Source organism: Anabrus simplex, chromosome 8, assembly GCF_040414725.1.
Source record: "Anabrus simplex isolate iqAnaSimp1 chromosome 8, ASM4041472v1, whole genome shotgun sequence".
In the NCBI taxonomy this organism is placed as follows: Eukaryota; Metazoa; Arthropoda; class Insecta; order Orthoptera; family Tettigoniidae; genus Anabrus; species Anabrus simplex.
In genome coordinates this window covers 120,999,482-121,019,018 of record NC_090272.1, presented here as the reverse complement: position 1 = coordinate 121,019,018, position 19,537 = coordinate 120,999,482, and the positions used below count along the sequence as shown (strand labels likewise).

The window sequence follows — 19,537 nt, the reverse complement described above, 5'->3', positions numbered from 1 at the left end:
TTGGGACGCGGAGAGCATTCTCTGTGCGGAACTCTGCCTGCGAGGTGTACCTGTGTGTCAGAAGCTGATAGATAGAAGACAGCATTCATCTTAATGCGTTGCAGTTCTTTGTCAAAATGAAAATTGTTTAACATCAAAAATTCGCCCGCCAGTGCTAATTCATCACGCTGGGAGCCGGTGGCACGACCGAACAACGAGGACATCCTTCGCCGCAGAGAAACAACGATCCAGGACCCGCTGGCGGTGGGCATCACATCCAGTCAAGACACCGTAAGCAGCTAGGAGACGGCAATCAATTCATCAGTACGAGGTTCCGGTCGAAGAATGAAGGCCATCGTGATGTCGCCATGCACGAACTCAGGACCGCTGCCTTCTACCACCAGCGCTAACATGGGTCACTAAACTCATGTACGCCCAGGAGAGCCGCTAAATGTAACTACAGATGAAGGTCAGACCAATTCTAACTTAAGAGCATGAATCAGAGATAGGGTAGCTTCGCCAAGTGATAAATGTAACGTAACGCCCTCAGGCTAATTTGTAAATAGTATTTTGTGTCCTCGGGCACCTGTATATAAATTATGCTCAGGAAATGCATGATTAGAGTAGCTTAATTTTTGCGTGTTTTATTTCTTGATTACGGTTTCATTTGTGTCTTATTTTGATGTACATAAGGTCATCATTCAATGGAAGAAAGGGTTGTTGTTATTTCATCAATTCAAAGACTTGCGCAGTCTAAGAATTTTATAGGTAGACCGAGTATCTTAGGGCCTATTTAGAAGTCCATGAGACATGTTTAGATATAAGTGTCTTTGTTGTCAGATATAAAGCTATAAGTTTTTCAATATTACCTTTAATGCATCTCGGGACCATGCGCGGGAATCGAGCTAGCCATGCATTCACGCAGGAAATAATTAAAAGGCGAGATATATCGGTTTAATAAGCCCAGGGATGATAAGAGATAAAAGAGCCCTATTTGCGCGATGTACGCAAGCATAAGCTGTGTAATGATATATGTGCGTGCAGGTAATACACGGGTAATAAAAGGTACAAATGCTCCAACTGAGCTCTAGTTATGAATTAATTAATGTGCTGGGATTCGCACTGTGTGGAATAAGGATACGTGTGGTAGTTACACGTCAGTTATATTAATGAGAGGGCATAGTAATTAACTTCCTTTACTAGGGCTAGTATTTGTATGAATTAAGTCTCGCCATTCGCTTGTTTACAACTTGCCAGCTGCTTGTAAATCACGAGTGGAATGGATGATGGCGCTCGGTGGCCGATGCAGGCTCCCGCAGGTCTCGCAGAAAGGGAAGGTTTTCAGACATCACTTGTTTGGGGGAAATTCTCTCCATGTCTGGTTTGACAAATAAGTCACTGTCTACGAAATGAAGTTTGACCTCATTTCAACAGGCTTTTAAAAGTGAAATATACACACAGTTCTTGTTGTACCTTATTACAGGCATCTGGAAATCCCATATCATTTTGTGCATTGTCAATAAATTGTTTTTAGATTGTGTTGTAATTTGAGATATTACATGCCTTCCAGTGGAGTCATGAGTTCGAGGCTCGGATGTCATGCATCAAGTACTGCATGTTTGGTGTTAAGTGCGTGTGTTTATAACTAAGTCCTGCAGCATAATATAAATAGGGACAAAAATTAAATACCAGTTGCGTATGCGAGATAATTTCCCCTTGATTCATTATTTTTGTTTCATTTCTGTTTGAGGTTAGAGTTATGTTGGAGGTTAGAATGTGTCTGTACCAAAGGAACAAGGTGGTAACCCAGACTGCAAACGTATCGACGGAAGAAGATGCAGGGTTTTCCCAACAGTAGCTCTGGCAAAGGATCGAGGATCCCACTTCTTGTTGTTGTAGTTGACTTGAGAAAAGATTTGAAGTTATATAAATTTTTCATCAATTTAAATATGTGGAATATATCTCTCCGTTTGAAATAAATTCTGTATTTGATTTTGAAGTGTTGCAACTCACGTATATTTTCTTCAAAATTTAGCTTGTGGTAGTTTTAACCTGATCGAACCTTTCCTCTTCTATTTATTACTTCGCTGACCGATTTCACCCACGTATTTTTATTATGGCTGAGCTATCGAGAGCTGCAGAATAGGAGTTACGATTCAGGTAAGCTATGTGCCAAGGTCACCATTTGGTGAGTAAGTTTTCCCACTACAACGCATCTGGTCAGTTCTCAGCGTTTGCTTGATTGCGATCAGATCGTTGTAGGGCACAGTATGTATGTATGTATGTATGTATGTATGTATGTATGTATGTATGTATGTATGTATGTATGTATGTATGTATGTATGTATGTATGTATGTAATCTCCCAACTGTGTATCTCCCAAAGTTGCACATGTGTCCTCTTATTGATTCAAATGTTATGACTCGTTAAAGTAGTTTAGGCTTATACGGGTCACTGTGTATTATACTTATTGCATATTCTGTGAAGTGTTGAGTGATTGTTTTCACATTTTCACCGTATAACGTAATTGAAACTCGTGTTTTCGCTGCGGGACATTGAATTGTAATAAAGAAAGATGATACGAATTTTCAAGGATTCTATGCACAACTTTGTACAAAAAATACCGTATCGCATTAATCTTTACGTGATCTAAGAGTTTTGAAATGGACATCTATGAACAGACACTCGCAGCTCACAATCAAAGGAAATTCACCATATTTTCGCATGTATAGAAATTGCAGGAAATGTTTCTGAACTCTTCATATTAATTCGATACCTTTATTGATCCATGGATTCCATGTAACAGTGGCGTATTCAACTCTAAAGCGTACTAACGTATTTTAGAGTGTAATAATTGCTTGCATCCATTAAAATGGTTTTTATTACGCACGACAAATCCTAACATTTAATAAACACTGTTAGCTGTTCTTGCAATATAACTTCGGAATGTTAACTGGCATCAAATAATATACCAAGGTCATTGTGTTCTATGATTTTCTTCAAGTTCTTCCGAACAACGAGTACGTGAACGTTACCGGCACTTTAGCTTTTGATAAAGGAAGGGTTACACACTTAGAAATATTGAATGTTAGCCTGTTCCTCATGCTCCTTTTTGCAAATGTTATCTTAGAAATTGACAATCTTCTGTTGTTGACATATGCGTGTATAACTTCGGATCATCTGCATAAATTAACCAGCTGGAATGTCTTACACAATTTACACGATCATCAATGCAAAGTAAAAACAGATTTGGTCTCTGATTTAAACCTTCTGGAATTCCTGAGAAAGAGAAGTATTCTTCAGATGTATTTCTTGTGCAAGTGATGTACCGTGCTCTGTTTTTAATTATGAACTGAAAAAATATGAAATGGCTTCAAAAAATCTTTTGAATTGAATTTGCTTAGAAGCTGGTCATGCTTTACTTTTTCAAACGCATTTTTTAAATCTGTGCATATTACATCCGCGTGAATGCCCTCATCCGAGGTCGTAGAAATATCCTATGAGAAATTTACGAAGTTTGTAATTGTTGACTTTCCGGACATGAAGCCGTGCTGCCATTGATTTTACACGAAACATTATACACTTAAATTTATAATATGGCTGATGAAATAGATTATGACGCTGTACTGTCCGAAAATAACGAAATTAAGGATAATAAATTAAAGGAAAAAAGAATACCCCGAGAAACGGATCGACAACAACAGAAGGAAGGCACATAATAGTAGGCAGGAATATCTCTGATTATACATTAGTGTCCAAAAGTTAAGCATAATCACTAAACGAGACCATACCACCCGAAGGAATGTCAGACGGATTGCTAAACAAACGGAAGCTGACTCACACACCATATGTCACACAACTTGTCCAAGAAAACAGTGTCAGAAAGGTTCTGACAGCTAAGGTGCACCTTTGACAACAACTAACTACAATAAACTTGGCAATGTCATCCACAACAAAATATGCTGTTAATAGGATGTATGGTTACCCCTAACGGCCACCACCATACTGGTCCCGTTCCACGACCTGTGGTTGTATCGGCTACCCGGTTCTCTCCAGTTTAATGTGCGACGGGAATCGTTCTGCCAACTGAAGCGGGATTCATCTATGAAGAGTACATGCCTCCATTCATTCATGGTCCAGTTTCACTGTTTACGGCTCCACAGTAAACGGACCCGTCTCTGTGCTGGAGTTAGCGGGGCGCACACCGCTGAACGTCGGGCAAACAGCCCTGCTGTTCTGAGCCTCCGGTACACAGTTTGCCGGGAAACGGCAACCCCTGAAATGGCTGCAAGCTCCGCCGACAATTGTCTTGCAGGTGCACTCCGATTTCGTCGGGCGGGTAAGACCAGATATCGGTCCTGCTGTGGGGTGGTTACCCTCGGTCGACCTGGTACTGGCCTACGACTAACATCTCTTGTGTCTCGAAATCGTCTCGAAAGCCAGGAAATGACACTTTGTGGCACATTCAAGGATACGGCGACTTCGGTCTGTGTCTGGCCTGCTTCCAGGCGGCCGAGTATTCTACCCTGCAAAACGGGGTCCAAATGGCGTCGTTGTGCCATTATATTGTCATGTTCACCACGAGGCTACACTCCGCACACTATAACAAGGCAAACACGACGGAGGGAATATGGAGCGCAGGCACTGGCTGTGTTTACCTTGCGGTTACGCCGTTAGTCAATGAAACGGCGTATGGCTTTTTAGTGCCGGGAGTGTCGGAGGGCATGTTCAGCTCGCCAGGTGCAGAGCTTTTGATTTGACGCCCGTAGACGACCTGCGCATCCTGATGAGGATGAAATGACGATGAAAACAACACACACACCCAGCCCCCGTGCCAGCGAAATTAACCAATGATGGTTAAAATTCTCGACCCTGCCGGGAATCGAACCCGGGACCCGTGTGACCAAAGGCCAGCGCGCTATCCATTTAGTCATGCAGCTGGACTACGCCACTAGTCAAAGCAGGGAACACTCCTTTCCTAAACAGAGTGAACACGCAAGGTTGATAAGTGCATATGTCGTGCGATTTGCGGTCTATTTCCTGTTGCCCTGCTCACTCGTAACTTAAGCTTAACTTTTGGACACTGGTGTAATTAAGATGAGATAGTTATCACCACCATCACCACCAAACTTGCTGATCATATCATACTAGCAGTTACCCGCGGCTTCAGTCGCGTGGATTTCGTAATTTAATAAAAGTAATCGTTCCTCGGTACTGTACTAAGATATTAGCGGAAAATACGCAAAGTATAAAAACACCTTAAAATTGAGTTTCATTTAACCCAGAAACTCTGTAAATCACGTTTGTGGTGTTGCCTTTTGGGGATAAGATGACCACGCGACATAGAACTGTACATGTGAGAAACAGTCTTCTTTCAAGTCGGAAAAACGTCTTTCTTTATTTTTAAAGGAGAGTCCAAATACCTACTTCCATGTCTGTAACATCAGTTTTGAGATATACGTATCCTTATAAAAATAATTCAACCTCTTTATCAGTCCTCCCCCGCCCACCCTCTCCCCCACCTAAGTGGATATTCCAAAATCAAAAACAAAATACATGTTTCATTATTTTTAAAGGAGATTCCAAATATCTTACCAATTTTCACTTCTGTAACATCTTAAGTTTTTGGGATATAAGCATCCTCATAAAAAATTATTCAAGGCCTTTTTTTCACTTCTTTTCACCCCTCTTTAAGTGCCTTCTCCGAAAACAAAAAAATACGTGTTCCTGTATTTTTAGAGGTCTTTCGAAATACCAACTTTCATGTCTGTAACATGTTAAGTTTTTGACATGTACTGTAGATATAACAGTAGTGGTTTTAAAAATTCACCAGATTTCTTCAATTCCTTTTACCCCCTTAAGTGGATTTTCCGAAAAAATACGTGTTTATTTATTTTTAAATGAGATTCAAAGTAGCAACTTTTACGTCTGTAACATGTTCAGTTTTTGAGATATAAAATCTTTATAAAAGAATTTAACTTCACTTCTTCCCACCCCCTCCCCACTTAAGTGAATTTTCCGAAAGCAAAAGAATACGTGTTTCTTTGCTTCGAAAAAAAATTCCATATACAAATTTTCATGTCTATGACATCTTCAATTTTGAGATATATGTATCCTCATTAAAAAATCAACTTCTTTTTCACCTCCCCTCCCCCTAAGTTGATTTCCCACCCCCTAAAAATGCGTGTTTCTTTATTTTTAAAGGAGATTCCAAATACCAATGTTCACGTCTGTAACGTTTAGTTTGTGAGATGGAAGTATCCCCTTAAAAATTATGCAACATTTTCACTTCCGTTCACCATCCCCCTTTAGTGAATTTTCCGAAAACAAGAAAAAGTTTGTTTATTTATAAAGGAGCTTCCAAATAACAATTATCACGACTGTAACATCTTCAGTTTATGAGATATATGTGTCCTCATAACAGGAATTCAACTCCCAAGTTAATATTTTTAAACGAGATTCCAAATACCGGTTTTCACCGTCTGTAACATCTTTAGTTTTATTAGATGTAAGTATCCTCATACAAATAATTCAATTAATTTTCTAAATCTTTCACCCCCTCCCTTTATTATATTTTCCGAAATCCAAGGAATACGTGTTTCTTTACTTTTAAGGGAGATTCCAAATACTAATTTTCACGTCTGCAACATCTTTAGTTTTTGAGATATAAGTATCCTCATATAAATAATTCTACTAATTTTTTAATTCTTTCATCCCCCTCCCTCTTAAGTGGATTTTCCAAAAACAAAAAATGCATACTTCTTTACTTTTAAAGGAGATTCCAAATACCAATTTTCACATCTGTAACATGTTAAATTTTTGAGATATACTGTTGATATGCTCATTCTAAAAATTCACCCCCTTTTTCAGTTCCACTTAAGTGGATTTTCCGAAAACGAATTATCTGTGTTTCTTTATGTTTACAGGAGATACCAAATACCAATTTTTACGTCTGTAACATGTCACGTTTCTGCGATATACTAAAGATATAGCATTTCTAAAAATTCACCCCATTTGTCACTCCTGTTCACCCCCATTAATTGGATTTTTCAAAAACAAAATATACGCGTTTCTTTATTTTTAAAGGAGATTCAAAATACCACTCTTCATGTCTATAACATGTTCATTTTTTTTTAGATATAATTATCTTCATAAAAGGTATTCAACCCATATTTCACCTTTTTTCACTCCCCTCAATGGGCTCTTCCGAAAACAAAAAATACATTTCTTTATTGTTAAATGAGATTCCAAATACCAATTTTTACGTCTGTAAACTTTTAAATTGTTGAGGTATATACTCATTTAAACAATTCATCCCCACTTTTCACTCCCCTTAACGACGGAATAACCCAAAATCCTCCCTCAGTGAGCACCTACACTCTAATATAAATGTATCCCCAAAATTCTCATTTCTTTATGTCCATTAGCTCGCCGATGATGAATCAGTCAGTCAGTACATGTTATTTTTATATATATATAAAAAGAATGGTACTGGAACTCACCTGACTAATGGCGTTTAAATTCAACAGGACAACCTCCAGATAATGGAGGGGTTGGAATGTGTCGTTAGCTATGTAGCTGATCAAGTTGTCGTCCAAGAACAGTATCTCGAGATTGGTGTACCTCTTGAAAGAGTCGCTGTTCAGCTCGCGGATACGATTGTAGGATAAGTCGAGGATCTGAAAAAAAAAAAAACAAAAAAAAAAAACACTGTTCAACAGAAATGGAAATACATATTACGGCACAATTTTGCTCGCGCTTTTCTATAGAAATGGTAACTTCAAAAAGTCTCCGGATTTTATTTATTATATTCACATTAATCTGCCACTTTCAACGCGCTGTTCTTATGTATAGATGCACTTGTAATATAACAGCACTGGCTTTATGCTATTCAACCAGTGTTGCCAACTTAGCGGATTTCCCGCCAAGTCTGGTGGATTCTAAATCCTCCTAGCGGCGAAAAACTGCACTTAGCGGCTAGCGGAATTTTTGGCAGAATTTTGATGTGTCAGAGGATTTTCTAGTGGCTTTGTAAAATGTAAACGTAATGCCTCACATTTATAGCATAAATATTACTGAATCAAATTAATGGGAAAAATTAGAATGTACCTAGTCCCCGGTGGAAGTACCACTAAAACTGTGTTTCAATTCCGGCGGGTCGAGGCTGTAAATCACCTTCGTGTAATTGGGAAGTATCGTTTTATTACTGGACGAGATCTGTTTTGCTTTTTGAGGGTATATATTAGTTCAGTCCATCACTGGTGCCTATGTGGGACTCCGTCATTCTACTGCAACACCATAGGGGTCACTTTTAAAAGTATTTAGTATGTTAGTGACTTTCATCAGTGTGCTGCGCACACATAGGGGCTGCCTGGCCGAGGCGGTAAAGGCGTGCTCGGCTCGCCCGGAAGGACGTGGGTTCGAATCCCCGTCAGGAAGTCGTAAAATTTAAGAAATGAGATTTCCACTTCCGGAGGTGCATATGGCCCTGAGGTTCACTCAGCCTACACCAAAAATGAGTACCAGGGTAATTCCTGGGGGCAAAGGCGGCCGGGCGTAGAGCTAACCACTCAAGTGCCGCGGTTACGGATGGTGGAAGCCTTTACCTTCCACCCCTCCAAGGGCCTTCATGGCCTGTAGGGAGATGACTTTGCTTTTGCTTTTGCTGCGCACACATTCTGTGTGGGTTATTTTATGTTTAAGCGACTTTATCAATTTATATTACCTATGCCTTAATGACTCATTGTTCTTATTGTGTGCGCATGTTTAAATATGAAGTGTATGTAATCTGGAACATTGTAGTTTATACCACTAATCACTTCGCCGAAGTTTGCAAAGACGATGTTTACAGACTCGGTTGTTACCAGCAGATGCATAGAACGAAGTATACTGCAATAATTAAAACAGACTTGCCCTCATTTCATAAATGAGTTGAAAAATTGCGTAAGTGACAGCCCTTACAGTATCATCATGGACGAATCAACAGATGGTGTAATAGCATCCTAATGCCTGGCGATTGTAGTAGTGGATTTATATTGCGTTGATTAAGAGAGTATGGCTTAATAGTAAGCGGTAAGCAGTTAAGAACTAGATTATTTTATACGTAATCAATCATACTCTCTTTTAACTCAGTGGTGCTATTTCAACCATTCCCAATTCTAGGGCCTATTATGCTTCATTCCAACTCAAGAAACAAATATGCAAGATGGCACTTTTTATTTATTATTAAATGGTGAAAAATCTAGCGGATTTCTAGTGCAATTGGCACAGTCAATTAGCAGATTTCACTCTTACGGTGTTGGCAACACTGTATTCAGCAGGAGAGTATGCCTGTTCTTGTTGGTACGAGACAGCCCATGCAAAACAGGTTGATGTTGCCTTAAAAGAGAGTTGCACGATTATTTCAGGTTGTTTGAGGCCAGCTCCCATCGTTAAAGTGAAATATCTGGCTGGGATGGTTCCGACTAAGGAGCAGCTGACTGTCGTAGCGGAAGGACATACGTGCCTCTCGCTCCACTCTCTCTCTCTCTCTCCTTGCCAGGCGCTCTGTACTTTTCAAGTATCAGCCAGGCACTTGTACTTATTAGTACATCTTCGAAGGAGCATTGTCTGGGCTGTAGCACTTTTCAGTGCTCGCTCTTTCTTCTGTTTCAGGATCTCTTACAGGAGGACCAGGATGGAGAAGCCGACCCTACCAGTGAGACTGGTCGACTACGACTACGAGGCAGCCGTCGAGAGGATACTAGACGCGCTCGACACGACGGATACCCCCACCTACGAACGCCCTGGACTGGTGGTGTTCAACCGGCCGGGGGAAGACGACCACAAGGGGGCGCTCCAAGTATTCGACAACCTGAACGCGACTGCGGAGTACATCGGAGAGCCACTCCTGCCGATCATCGGCATTATGGTTCCTACCTGGGCGATCATTATTCGCCCTAACGACGCAGCCAGCTTCAGGATCTACGAGGAGCGCGCGTCCCAGCAGTTCCAGGTCCCCCGGCTACCAGGACTCAGGGAGCACCTGGACGTCTCGGGCTACCAGGAGGCAGCCTCGCAGACGGAGCCAACAACCGAGGACGACGGCGGCGCTCCCGAGCGCCGCGACCCCAGTTGGAAAGCTGTACTCTACGAAGTACACGCAGACCAACAAGGCGCCAACCAGGGCGAAGTGGTCGCAGACGCAGGCCTACCAGAAGGGCCTGTTACCCGGGCGCAAACCAGGAACGTGCCCGTGATGGTGGAGAGCAGCACAGCGGTGGAGAAGGACGCCCCCTGGCGTACCGAGTCTGCTGCCCAGGTCCAGCCTGCCTGCACGTCTGTCGAGTTGCAGACCTCGATGTGCGCCCCCCAGGACAGGGAATGCAGTCGAGTGTTAGCACCGACCGACGCCGACGCCGCCGCCGCCGCCAGCCAGGAGAAAGAAGAAGATGGCGACGCAGCGGAGCCACCAGCTACCCCGGGGTCACCAGGCCGGAAGGAGGGCCACCAGGACGAGGCCTCTTCCCCCGCCGAGAAGCAACCCCCGGGAACGACCGCCGCCGCCGAAAACCAGGAGAAAGAAGAAGATGGCGACGCAGCGGAGCCACCAGCTACCCCGGGGTCACCAGGCCGGGAGGAGGGCCACCAGGACGAGGCCTCTTCCCCCGCCGAGAAGCAACCCCCGGGAAGAAGAAGACGACGACGTCGCACCAGGAAGCAGAAGGCGTCGCTGGCTCACCAGGAGAGGACCGCCAAGCCGCAACCCAGGACTACTCCCAGGACCGCAGTCAACCGAGGAGCCAATCAGGAGAGGACCTCAGCAGGCAGCGGCAGTCAGGTGAGAGTAAAACGTCCCCCTCAGCAGCTCTTGCAGTGTTTCCGCTGTCTGAGGTGGGGCCACCGTCAAGTTAGCTGTGGACTCCAAGTGAAGTGCAACCGCTGTGGTGGTGATCACCACTACACGGCCTGCGCAGCACTTAGAGACGCGCCGGTGTGCGCCAACTGCTCGGGGGGCCACCCGGCCTCCCATCGCAGTTGCCCTGTCTACCGGGCCATGGCGCGGGCAGAGAGGAAGGAGGCCCGGCGCCATGACCCACCCCCTTCCAGGAGGCCCCCACCTCGGCGGGCTTGGCCTCACTCTCCGGAATCGGAGATTGGGTACGAGGTACCCCAAGGAGGTGGAGCCGTGCGACAGGCCCTAGTGGTACTCGACGCATGGCTCCGCAGCCGGCAAGGACCGTGCTAGTCACAGCAGTGCCCAGACGGACTGATCCCCAGACGATGGAATGGAAAGGAATTGGTTTATGTTTTGTGCATGTTACCTGTTCCTAACTAACACAACCTCTGGTATTTTTCCAGCCCACATCCTTGCATGTGCTATTAAAAGATGTCAGGTTTTACATGTAGGCTCTTTCTTCTTTCTGCCTATGTGGTTTTTCCCTGACCCTTCATTACCATACTTCAACACCACATACCTAACATAATCTCGCCTGGTAGCGTGTCTGACATGGAAACAGGCAGATACTCCTTGTATCACTTCCCACTCCTCCCTGCTCTCTCTTTCTTCTTCTTAGAAATAATAGCATGTCGGAGGCCATGTAGATTGAGTCGATGGTCACGCGGGGGGAGCGGGCTTCGGGGGCCCCCCCCGAAAAAAAAAACGAAAAAAAAGGGATGGTTCCATCTGATGTCAGAAGAGAAGTGGCCGCCAACAATGAAAGGAGAAAATCATCTACTATAACCGCACACCCACTACAGATATCAACCTGCTGAAAGATTAATATCGAGAAAGAGCTTCCTAACAACTACTCAACCGTTGCAACAAACAGTTGCAAGAGCATGAGTTGCCATGTGGAAGGAGATGGAATGGATGGAACCGAATGAATCTCTACCTCCTGGTCACACAAAGACCTGACCAATCTGAAAGTCCCCGAACAGACAGAGCTGAAGTTGCAAGAACAAGGGACAACTTATGTAAGTGGCATTTTCCGACCAAGACAGTTCTATGTGACTGTGGCGAAATTCATACAACGCTACATCTCTTACGTTGTCCGTTGTGCCCATCCGGATGTACAATGAGTGATTTGACTCAAGCTAATTCAAGTGCTCTCTATGTGGCTAAATTCTGGGCGGGAACTGTTTGAAGTCACTTGATGAACACATATTTGTGTACTTGTGTCAATTTCATGATTTTTTTAACGTTTTCCTGTTTCACGTTTTGTACTTCTTACACGAATAGAATGTGGGTGTGTTCAGTCTTCAGCCCCAAGGCTGGTTGGATCCGAAACAGCTCTGCCATCAGCTGTCATAGATGGCCTAGGCATCACTGCAGAGGCGTACTAGGGAAATGAGGAATGAGGTAGTTTCCCGTTGCTTTCCTCACCGAGCCAGAAGTTGCTATTATTTATTTTTTATTATTATTTTCTCCAGATCTGCAGTAACAATACCCATTTGATCCTTTAAAAGAGAAAAATAACAATGTTCCAGCCTAAGCCAAAATTCACACTCCATGTACTTAAAAAGAAAAGAAAATAATACACGCAATAAAATAGTGATATTCCTTGGACATGGCATGAATTCCCTCGGATACTCTGGAAACGTGACCCCTCAAATGGAGGTCACCACAGTAGTCATCCTTGGCCTCTTCATGTCACGTCCAACAGAAGTTGCTATTACATATCAGTCTGCCAAGCCCACTGAAATGCATGCACCAACTGACCCTATGAGCAACATTTTCACACCATTCATAGCAGGGACTGGCTGCAGAAGGAATGGCATTACTAGCACCGCTCATACCTCAGTCACTTTCATATTGTCAAAGCCAAGGATAATACAGAGACAGATCAATGAATGTTACAAAATTGCTCTAGCCCATTCCAGAAGACACAGTGCACAGTAAACACTAGGTCCTGCCGGCAAAGGCATACGAATAGAATAAAATACACAAATGAATAAATAAATAAATAAATAAATAAATAAATAAAAGATTTAGAAAGAAATAAGATAAGAAGAAACTATGGACAGAGAAACTTTTAGTAAGAGGGTAGTAAGTATGGAAGGATTCCAAGGAAGAAGCCTGGTGCGAAGTGGTCCGAGGACAGAAAGAAACGGCATAGTGAAAGGATGAAAGAATATTGGAAGGAGCGGAAGAGAAAACAACAAAGTGTGAAGAACTGAATTAAAATTGGCACGTGGTCATTCGCAAGCCTCATCGGAAAGAAGAAAGAAAGAAAGAAAGAAAATGCAATAATAATAATAATAATAATAATAATAATAATAATAATGGTTTTACGTCCCACTAACGACGGTTTCCGGAGACGCCGAGATGCTGGAATTTTGTCCCGCGGGATTTCTTTTCTTATGTGCCGGTAAATCTACCAACATGGGGCTGACGTACTTGAGCCGGACTGAACCAGAATCGAACTTGCTAACTTGGAATCAGAAAGCCAGCGCCTTTACCGTCTGAACCATTCACCCCGAGATGCTTTTTTTTTTTTTTTTTTTTTTTTTTTTCGCTTTACGTCGCACCGACACAGATAGGTCTTATGGCAACGATGGGGTGGGAAGGAAACGGCCGTGGCCTTACTTGAGGTACAGCCCCAGCATTTTCCTTGTGTGAAAATGGGAAAGCTCGAAAAAACATCTTCAGGTCTGTCGACAGTGGGGTTCGAACCCACCATAACCCGAATGCAAGCCCACAACCGCACGGCCAACTCGCTCAGTGAGATGCACTTGTAAAGAGCTGTGTTAACCTTATACAGGCTACTACGAACATGGGCGAAAAAAAAAAAAAAAAAAAAAAAAAAAAAAAGGAAGGGAGACCAGAGAAGCAGCAGCGGGGAATACAATTTCAATATTCGTATAACCTCATCTACCATGTACAAGTATTTTAATTTGACACCATACAGATGGCCTACCTACCCATTTAGACGTTCCGATTATGCTACTGCCTAGCAACGAAACTACCCTTAAAAATAGACCACATCAGCCGGGATCGAGCCCAGGAACTTGGGATTATGAACCCACTACTACAGCAAGGCAGGTGTTAAAGAAAGAAGGACCATGAAATCACTAGATCTCGACAACCCAATATAATATCGTCAGTCTAGAGGAGAAATGACATTGACCAAGGGGGGATGGCCTCGAAATATCCGAAAGAGGAGCCTCAGACACAAATAAATAGAACCAATATCAAATGTAGCTGGAATCGAACATTTGCCAGCTACATCTCACAAGTTGTTATAATCAGTGGGATAGGCGTGCGTGATGCACTTTGCATCAGGGGGTTCGAATTCAACTCTCCGGCATCCTAAGACGGTATTCCATAGTATCATTGCTTATCTACCCGGAGTTAGATGTTTATTTGCAGATCAAAATTAAGTACCAACAGACTGAAAAATTAAAATAGGAAGATGAGCAGAGTACTTTTATTTTTCAAGGCTATATTAGAATGATTTTCAATCTCTCATGAAACACGCATCTACATTTCTTTCAGAAGGTATAGTGAGTAAGTAATAGGAAAATTAATACGTGGAATTACTAACAGAGGTTATTGTTTTAAAAATCTAACGAGGCTGCGTCTGTGTCAGACTGGAAGTTTTGACGTAAAATATGTACTGCATGTCAGGTTTTGTCAAAATAAAATATACATTTATGTGGGTTTGAAATTTTTTCCATACCACTTGGACCGTAGATGTGCTCTACTGGGGTTTATTTTGCGCGGAACTCACCTCACGACACTCGGCTGTCTTCATTTCGACGTCGAAGGATACAGTGGGTCTTGGCCCACAAGTTAGCCACGGCTGGTCCGTGGTCAAGCAGCTTTAAACTCCGACCGGTCAACCGAGCGGAGGACGGGTCACCACGGCTCTACGCCTCTGTATTCGGGAGACGGAGACGGGCTGGTCCCCACCGTCGGTTGTCTTGAGAATGGTTTTCCGTCGTTTCCCATTCTCTTGCACTAAGGAGAATGCCGGGACAGTTCCTAGTATAGGCCATGGCCGCCAACCCTCTCATCTTCTCCGCACATCTCCTCCGATACAAATCTCTTGGCCTGAGAGACGGCGTCACCGTCTAGGAGGCCCACCTCCCCCTTCAGAGGAGAATGAAAACACTTAGTAATAGTATTTTAATTTCGAGACGCTCCCGATGTGCTAACATACTTTTCACAACCAATCAATCTCTCAAAATTTCTTCTTCTTCTTCTTGCTAGTTGCTTTACGTCGCACCGACACAGACAGGTCTTATGGTGACGATGGGACAGGGAAGGGCTAGGAGTGGGAAGGAAGCGGCCGTGGCCTTAATTAAGGTACAGCCCCAGCATTTGCCTGGTGTGAAAATGGGAAACCATGGAAAACCATTTTCAGGGCTGCCGACAGTGGGGTTCGAACCTACTCTCTCCCGAATACTGGATACTGGCCGCACTTAAGCGACTGCAGCTATCGAGCTCGGTCTCTCAAAATTTCAAAGCTATGGACAAGAGTTGATCGTTCAGCTGAATGGCCACATACCCCACTTAAGGTAGGAGATGAAAGAACTTCCTTCGCTTTGCTAAGCACTTCATCGCTCAGCATGAGTGATTTTGGAATTTCAGAATTCTGAAAACCCGTTCTATCCTCTCAAACGAGTTTTCAATAAGCCATCGATCTTCCGTATGTCGTGATATTTTGTGAAACAAACACTTTTTCACAATTCACAAAAATGAAAGATGTCCGACACTTCGAAAAATGAAGACAAAGCAAGAGAAAGGCAAGGGCCACGAGGGGCGTGAGAATGAAGAACTCCCTTGGCATCGAAAACCTAATATCGTCGGGGTCGCAAAAGAATAGGAGTTGACCAAGAGAGGTCAGATACGAAAGATGAAGGTGACACAAAGGCGTGGAAGAAATGATAGTCTAGCGGGAAATATGAAACCAGAAAGAAATATGTTGCTGGGCTGATTAGCTCAGGTGGTAGAGCGCTGGCTTTCTGAGCTCAAGGTGGCGATGAAGGCTCAGTCCGGTGGGATTCGAGGGTGCTCAAATACGTCAGCCTTGTGTCGGTAGATTTCCCGGCACGTAAAAGAAGAAATGAGGGACAAAATTCCGGTACTTCGGCGTCTCCGAAAGCTGTAACATTAGTTAACGGAACGGGAAATAGCACTATAATAATTATTATTCACAATAATAAATTGGTGCAATAAAACAGCCAATGTACTTTATTATTCGTAATACTACTATAGAATTTTCCCTCTATAAAATTTCACCGACCACGGAGGGGATCGAATCGCGATTTTGGATACCGTACACTATTAAGCTCTGTGATTTTACGTGTCGAGATAATTAATGTACATACGAAGTGAAGAGGAAGGAAGGAAGGAAGGAAGGAAGGAAGGAAGGAAGGAAGGAAGGAAGGAAGGAAGGAAGGTGAACAGAAAAAACAACCAAACTTATAGTTTTACGGCACTATTAATATGATGATAGTTATAGAACCACTTGTGATTATTGTTACTTTATAGGTCATGGGGCCACATTCATGTTTTACGTGGATCCTAACTATAAGGACGTGACTTTTCATTGTTTAATCCCACATGCATTGGCTGAGATTCGAACTGCGGTCACCTTCATTATTATTATTATTATTTCGTATGGCAAAACAAGGATACATTATAAGTACATATAAATACATATTTCTTACATAAGTATGTGATTTACAAGTCAGCATTCAAAACTTAATGTCCCCTTCATAAGTCAGCGACGATGTCACTTAACTATCACGCCCGCACAGACGGACACGAAGAAATTAATGGTGATTTTCAATATTGTAATATTATTCTCCCAGGCGTTTCATCAATTTATTTGAGATCTGCACTTGATGTGGATTTGGCTGAGTTTTACAGCTGGATGCCCTCCCTGACGCCAACTGTGTGGAGGGACGGATGTATTCACTATTGCATGTTTCTGTAGTGGATGGTAGTGAGGAGTATTTTACACAGGCGAAGAGAAATGCAAAACGAATATAGAATGCATACACACAATCTCCGAGTCGAGGGAATTACGATACGCAGTTAAAATCCTTCTTTGAATCGAACCCGAACCCCTCTGAACCGAAGGTCAGTACGCTGACCATTCATCCAAGAAGCCGGATAATCTTCAATATCACATTGTCTAGTTAAAATGTAGTGATGTGCGCGAATGACGCCTGGAATCGCGAGAATCGATTCCTACGACTCCGAGGTCGCACTCAATGTCGCATGCGAGGAATCGGTTCCCAATGACGTCACCAGAATGTGCTAGGCGTACTAACTAAAGTCAAGGTCTGTGGAATTAAGTCACATTTTTAATAAGTACACAACTTGTTTTGTAGCATACCTGTCTTCCGTTACATTGAATTTCCAATGAACAGTTCGTGCTACTGTCACACTCATTGGCTGAATGGTCAGCGTTGAGACCTTCGCTTCAGAGGAGCCGGGTTCGATTCCCGGCCGGGTTGGGTATTTTAATCACCTCTGATTAGTTCTTTTGTCCCGGGGACTGGGTGTCTGTGTTTGTCCCAACACTTTCATATTCAGAAAAGACACTACACTACCAACCAACACAGAAACACGGGATAGTGATTACATCCCTCCACATAGGGTTGGAGTCAGGAAGGGCATCCGGTTGTAAAACAGGGCCAAATCATCATGTGCTATACAGTTCGCACCCACGACCACTCAGGTGTGGGAAAAGTGGTAGAAAAAGAAGAACATTTCATACTACTGCTAAATATTATTATGAGAAACTGTCAGAATTACTATTTTTGTTTTCATCAGTGCTTTACATTAGTTAAGGTTGTCTCTTTAGTACAATTGCATTTTGTTGAAATAGTAGCATTATATTACGTCATAATCCCCGTACAAGTTTCGATTTGTTTACAATCCATACAATTTGATTAGTTTCAAACAGAGAATCATATTTTCTGATCAAATTACGGTCGCATTAGATAATATAACTCCAGAACACTACAATGAGAGCAGCCATGGCCTGTAAAGTGACCTTGTTTTAAACCAATACGAACTCACATTACAGAACACATTCGTGCTGCACGTGTTTACGTATCTGCATCATAGATGGTGTTACTAGTTCCTCGGAATCGACTCCGGAATCGGGTACCCGATTCCCCAGGCATATGGAATCGACTCTTCGCGATTCCAGTCGCAACCCATCACTATTAAAATGGATTAAAAGTTGGCAGCGGTGTACTGTAGAGCCTTGACAGTGCGAGTGTTGGTGCTGTGTCAGTGTTGTGAGCTACGGCGGTAATTAGGAGAGTGAGAGCGCCAATGCGCAACTGAATGATAGGCAGTGTGCTAGTGAGTGCTTGTAAATAATGTTGAATTGAGTATTATTACTATTTTCTGTACCCGAGTATTATTATACCATAGTATAGGATGGATGCGTGTGTGCATGACAGCAAGTATGAAATGGGCTTGAATATAATGTGAGTGAATGACATGATAGTGGGAGCATGAGAGCGGGAGGGTGTGCGATCCAGTGATATGAGAGAGCATGTGCGAATATGACCGCAAGTGGTCATAGCATAACTTTGTCACCAGAAATACAAGTTTGCTATTGTGTTATGTACAAATTACAACTATACTATATTATAGTGTATTATATGTAAGCATGAGCGAGCGAATGTTAGGTAATATCAGGGTCGTGTCAACTAGGGTTTAGAACAGTTCAGGCCGACTGCCCTGTGCTCTGGAAGGGTCCAGCCAATATATTCTGTTAGATTAACCAGTGGGCGGGATAGCTTCACCCAACCTCACTCCCACTTACGCGTGTAAGGTGATCATGGGGAGAAATGGGTGGGAGAACGTTGGACCGCTTCCAGATGCCTTTTTATGTAACACCATAAGATCGAATAGTCAAGACACGACACTGACACTACTTAAGTCTGAATGTCCAACTCGTTGGCTGAATGGTCAGCGTACTGGCCTTCGGTTCAGAGGGTCCCGGGTTCGATTCCCGGCCGGGTCGGGGATTTAAACCTTCATTGGTTAATTCCAATGGCTCGGGGGCTGGGTGTTTGTGCTGTCCCCAACATCCCTGCAACTCACACACCACACATAACACTATCCTCCACCACAGTAACATGCAGTTACCTATAAAATGACAGATGCCGCCCACCCTCATCGGAGGGTCTGCCTTACAAGGGCTGCAGCCGGCTACAAATAGCCACACGAAATTATTATTAGTCTGAATGGACGTGCTAATGATTAGGAATGTATGGAACGTGTGCCTAGTTCAGGGCAAAGGGCTACGCTCCAACTATTTATTTCTCTATACAATACTGTATATTATCTTGCATATTATATAAACAGAAAGAGCCAGACGAACATTTAAATAAGCAAGATATACACTGTTGTAACTGTTCCCTCTCGTCAAGACACTTAGGCAGACGAAAGTTATTATCTTGGGACACATGAATATTAAATAAACTATTTGTGGCTTGCCCGCAAATTGCCACGCAAATAGAAACAATTAACATTCCATGGTTCCCCATTTCTCTATGTAATGTTTGGGCGCCATGGTTACAGTTTTAAATAAAACTGTAA

General features: G+C 43.0%; 1 protein-coding gene across 4 annotated transcripts in view; it reads right to left on the bottom strand.

Moving 5' to 3' along the window:
* The window catches only part of LOC136878871 (toll-like receptor 4), a 314,995-nt gene that overhangs the window by 57,736 nt on the left and 237,722 nt on the right, over positions 1-19,537 (bottom strand). For all 4 annotated transcript variants that reach the window (XM_068228824.1, XM_067152428.2, XM_067152429.2 and 1 more), the window contains exon 3: positions 7,482-7,658. In XM_068228824.1, coding sequence (XP_068084925.1) covers positions 7,482-7,658 — 177 coding nt within the window. The remainder of the gene's footprint in view (positions 1-7,481; positions 7,659-19,537) is intronic.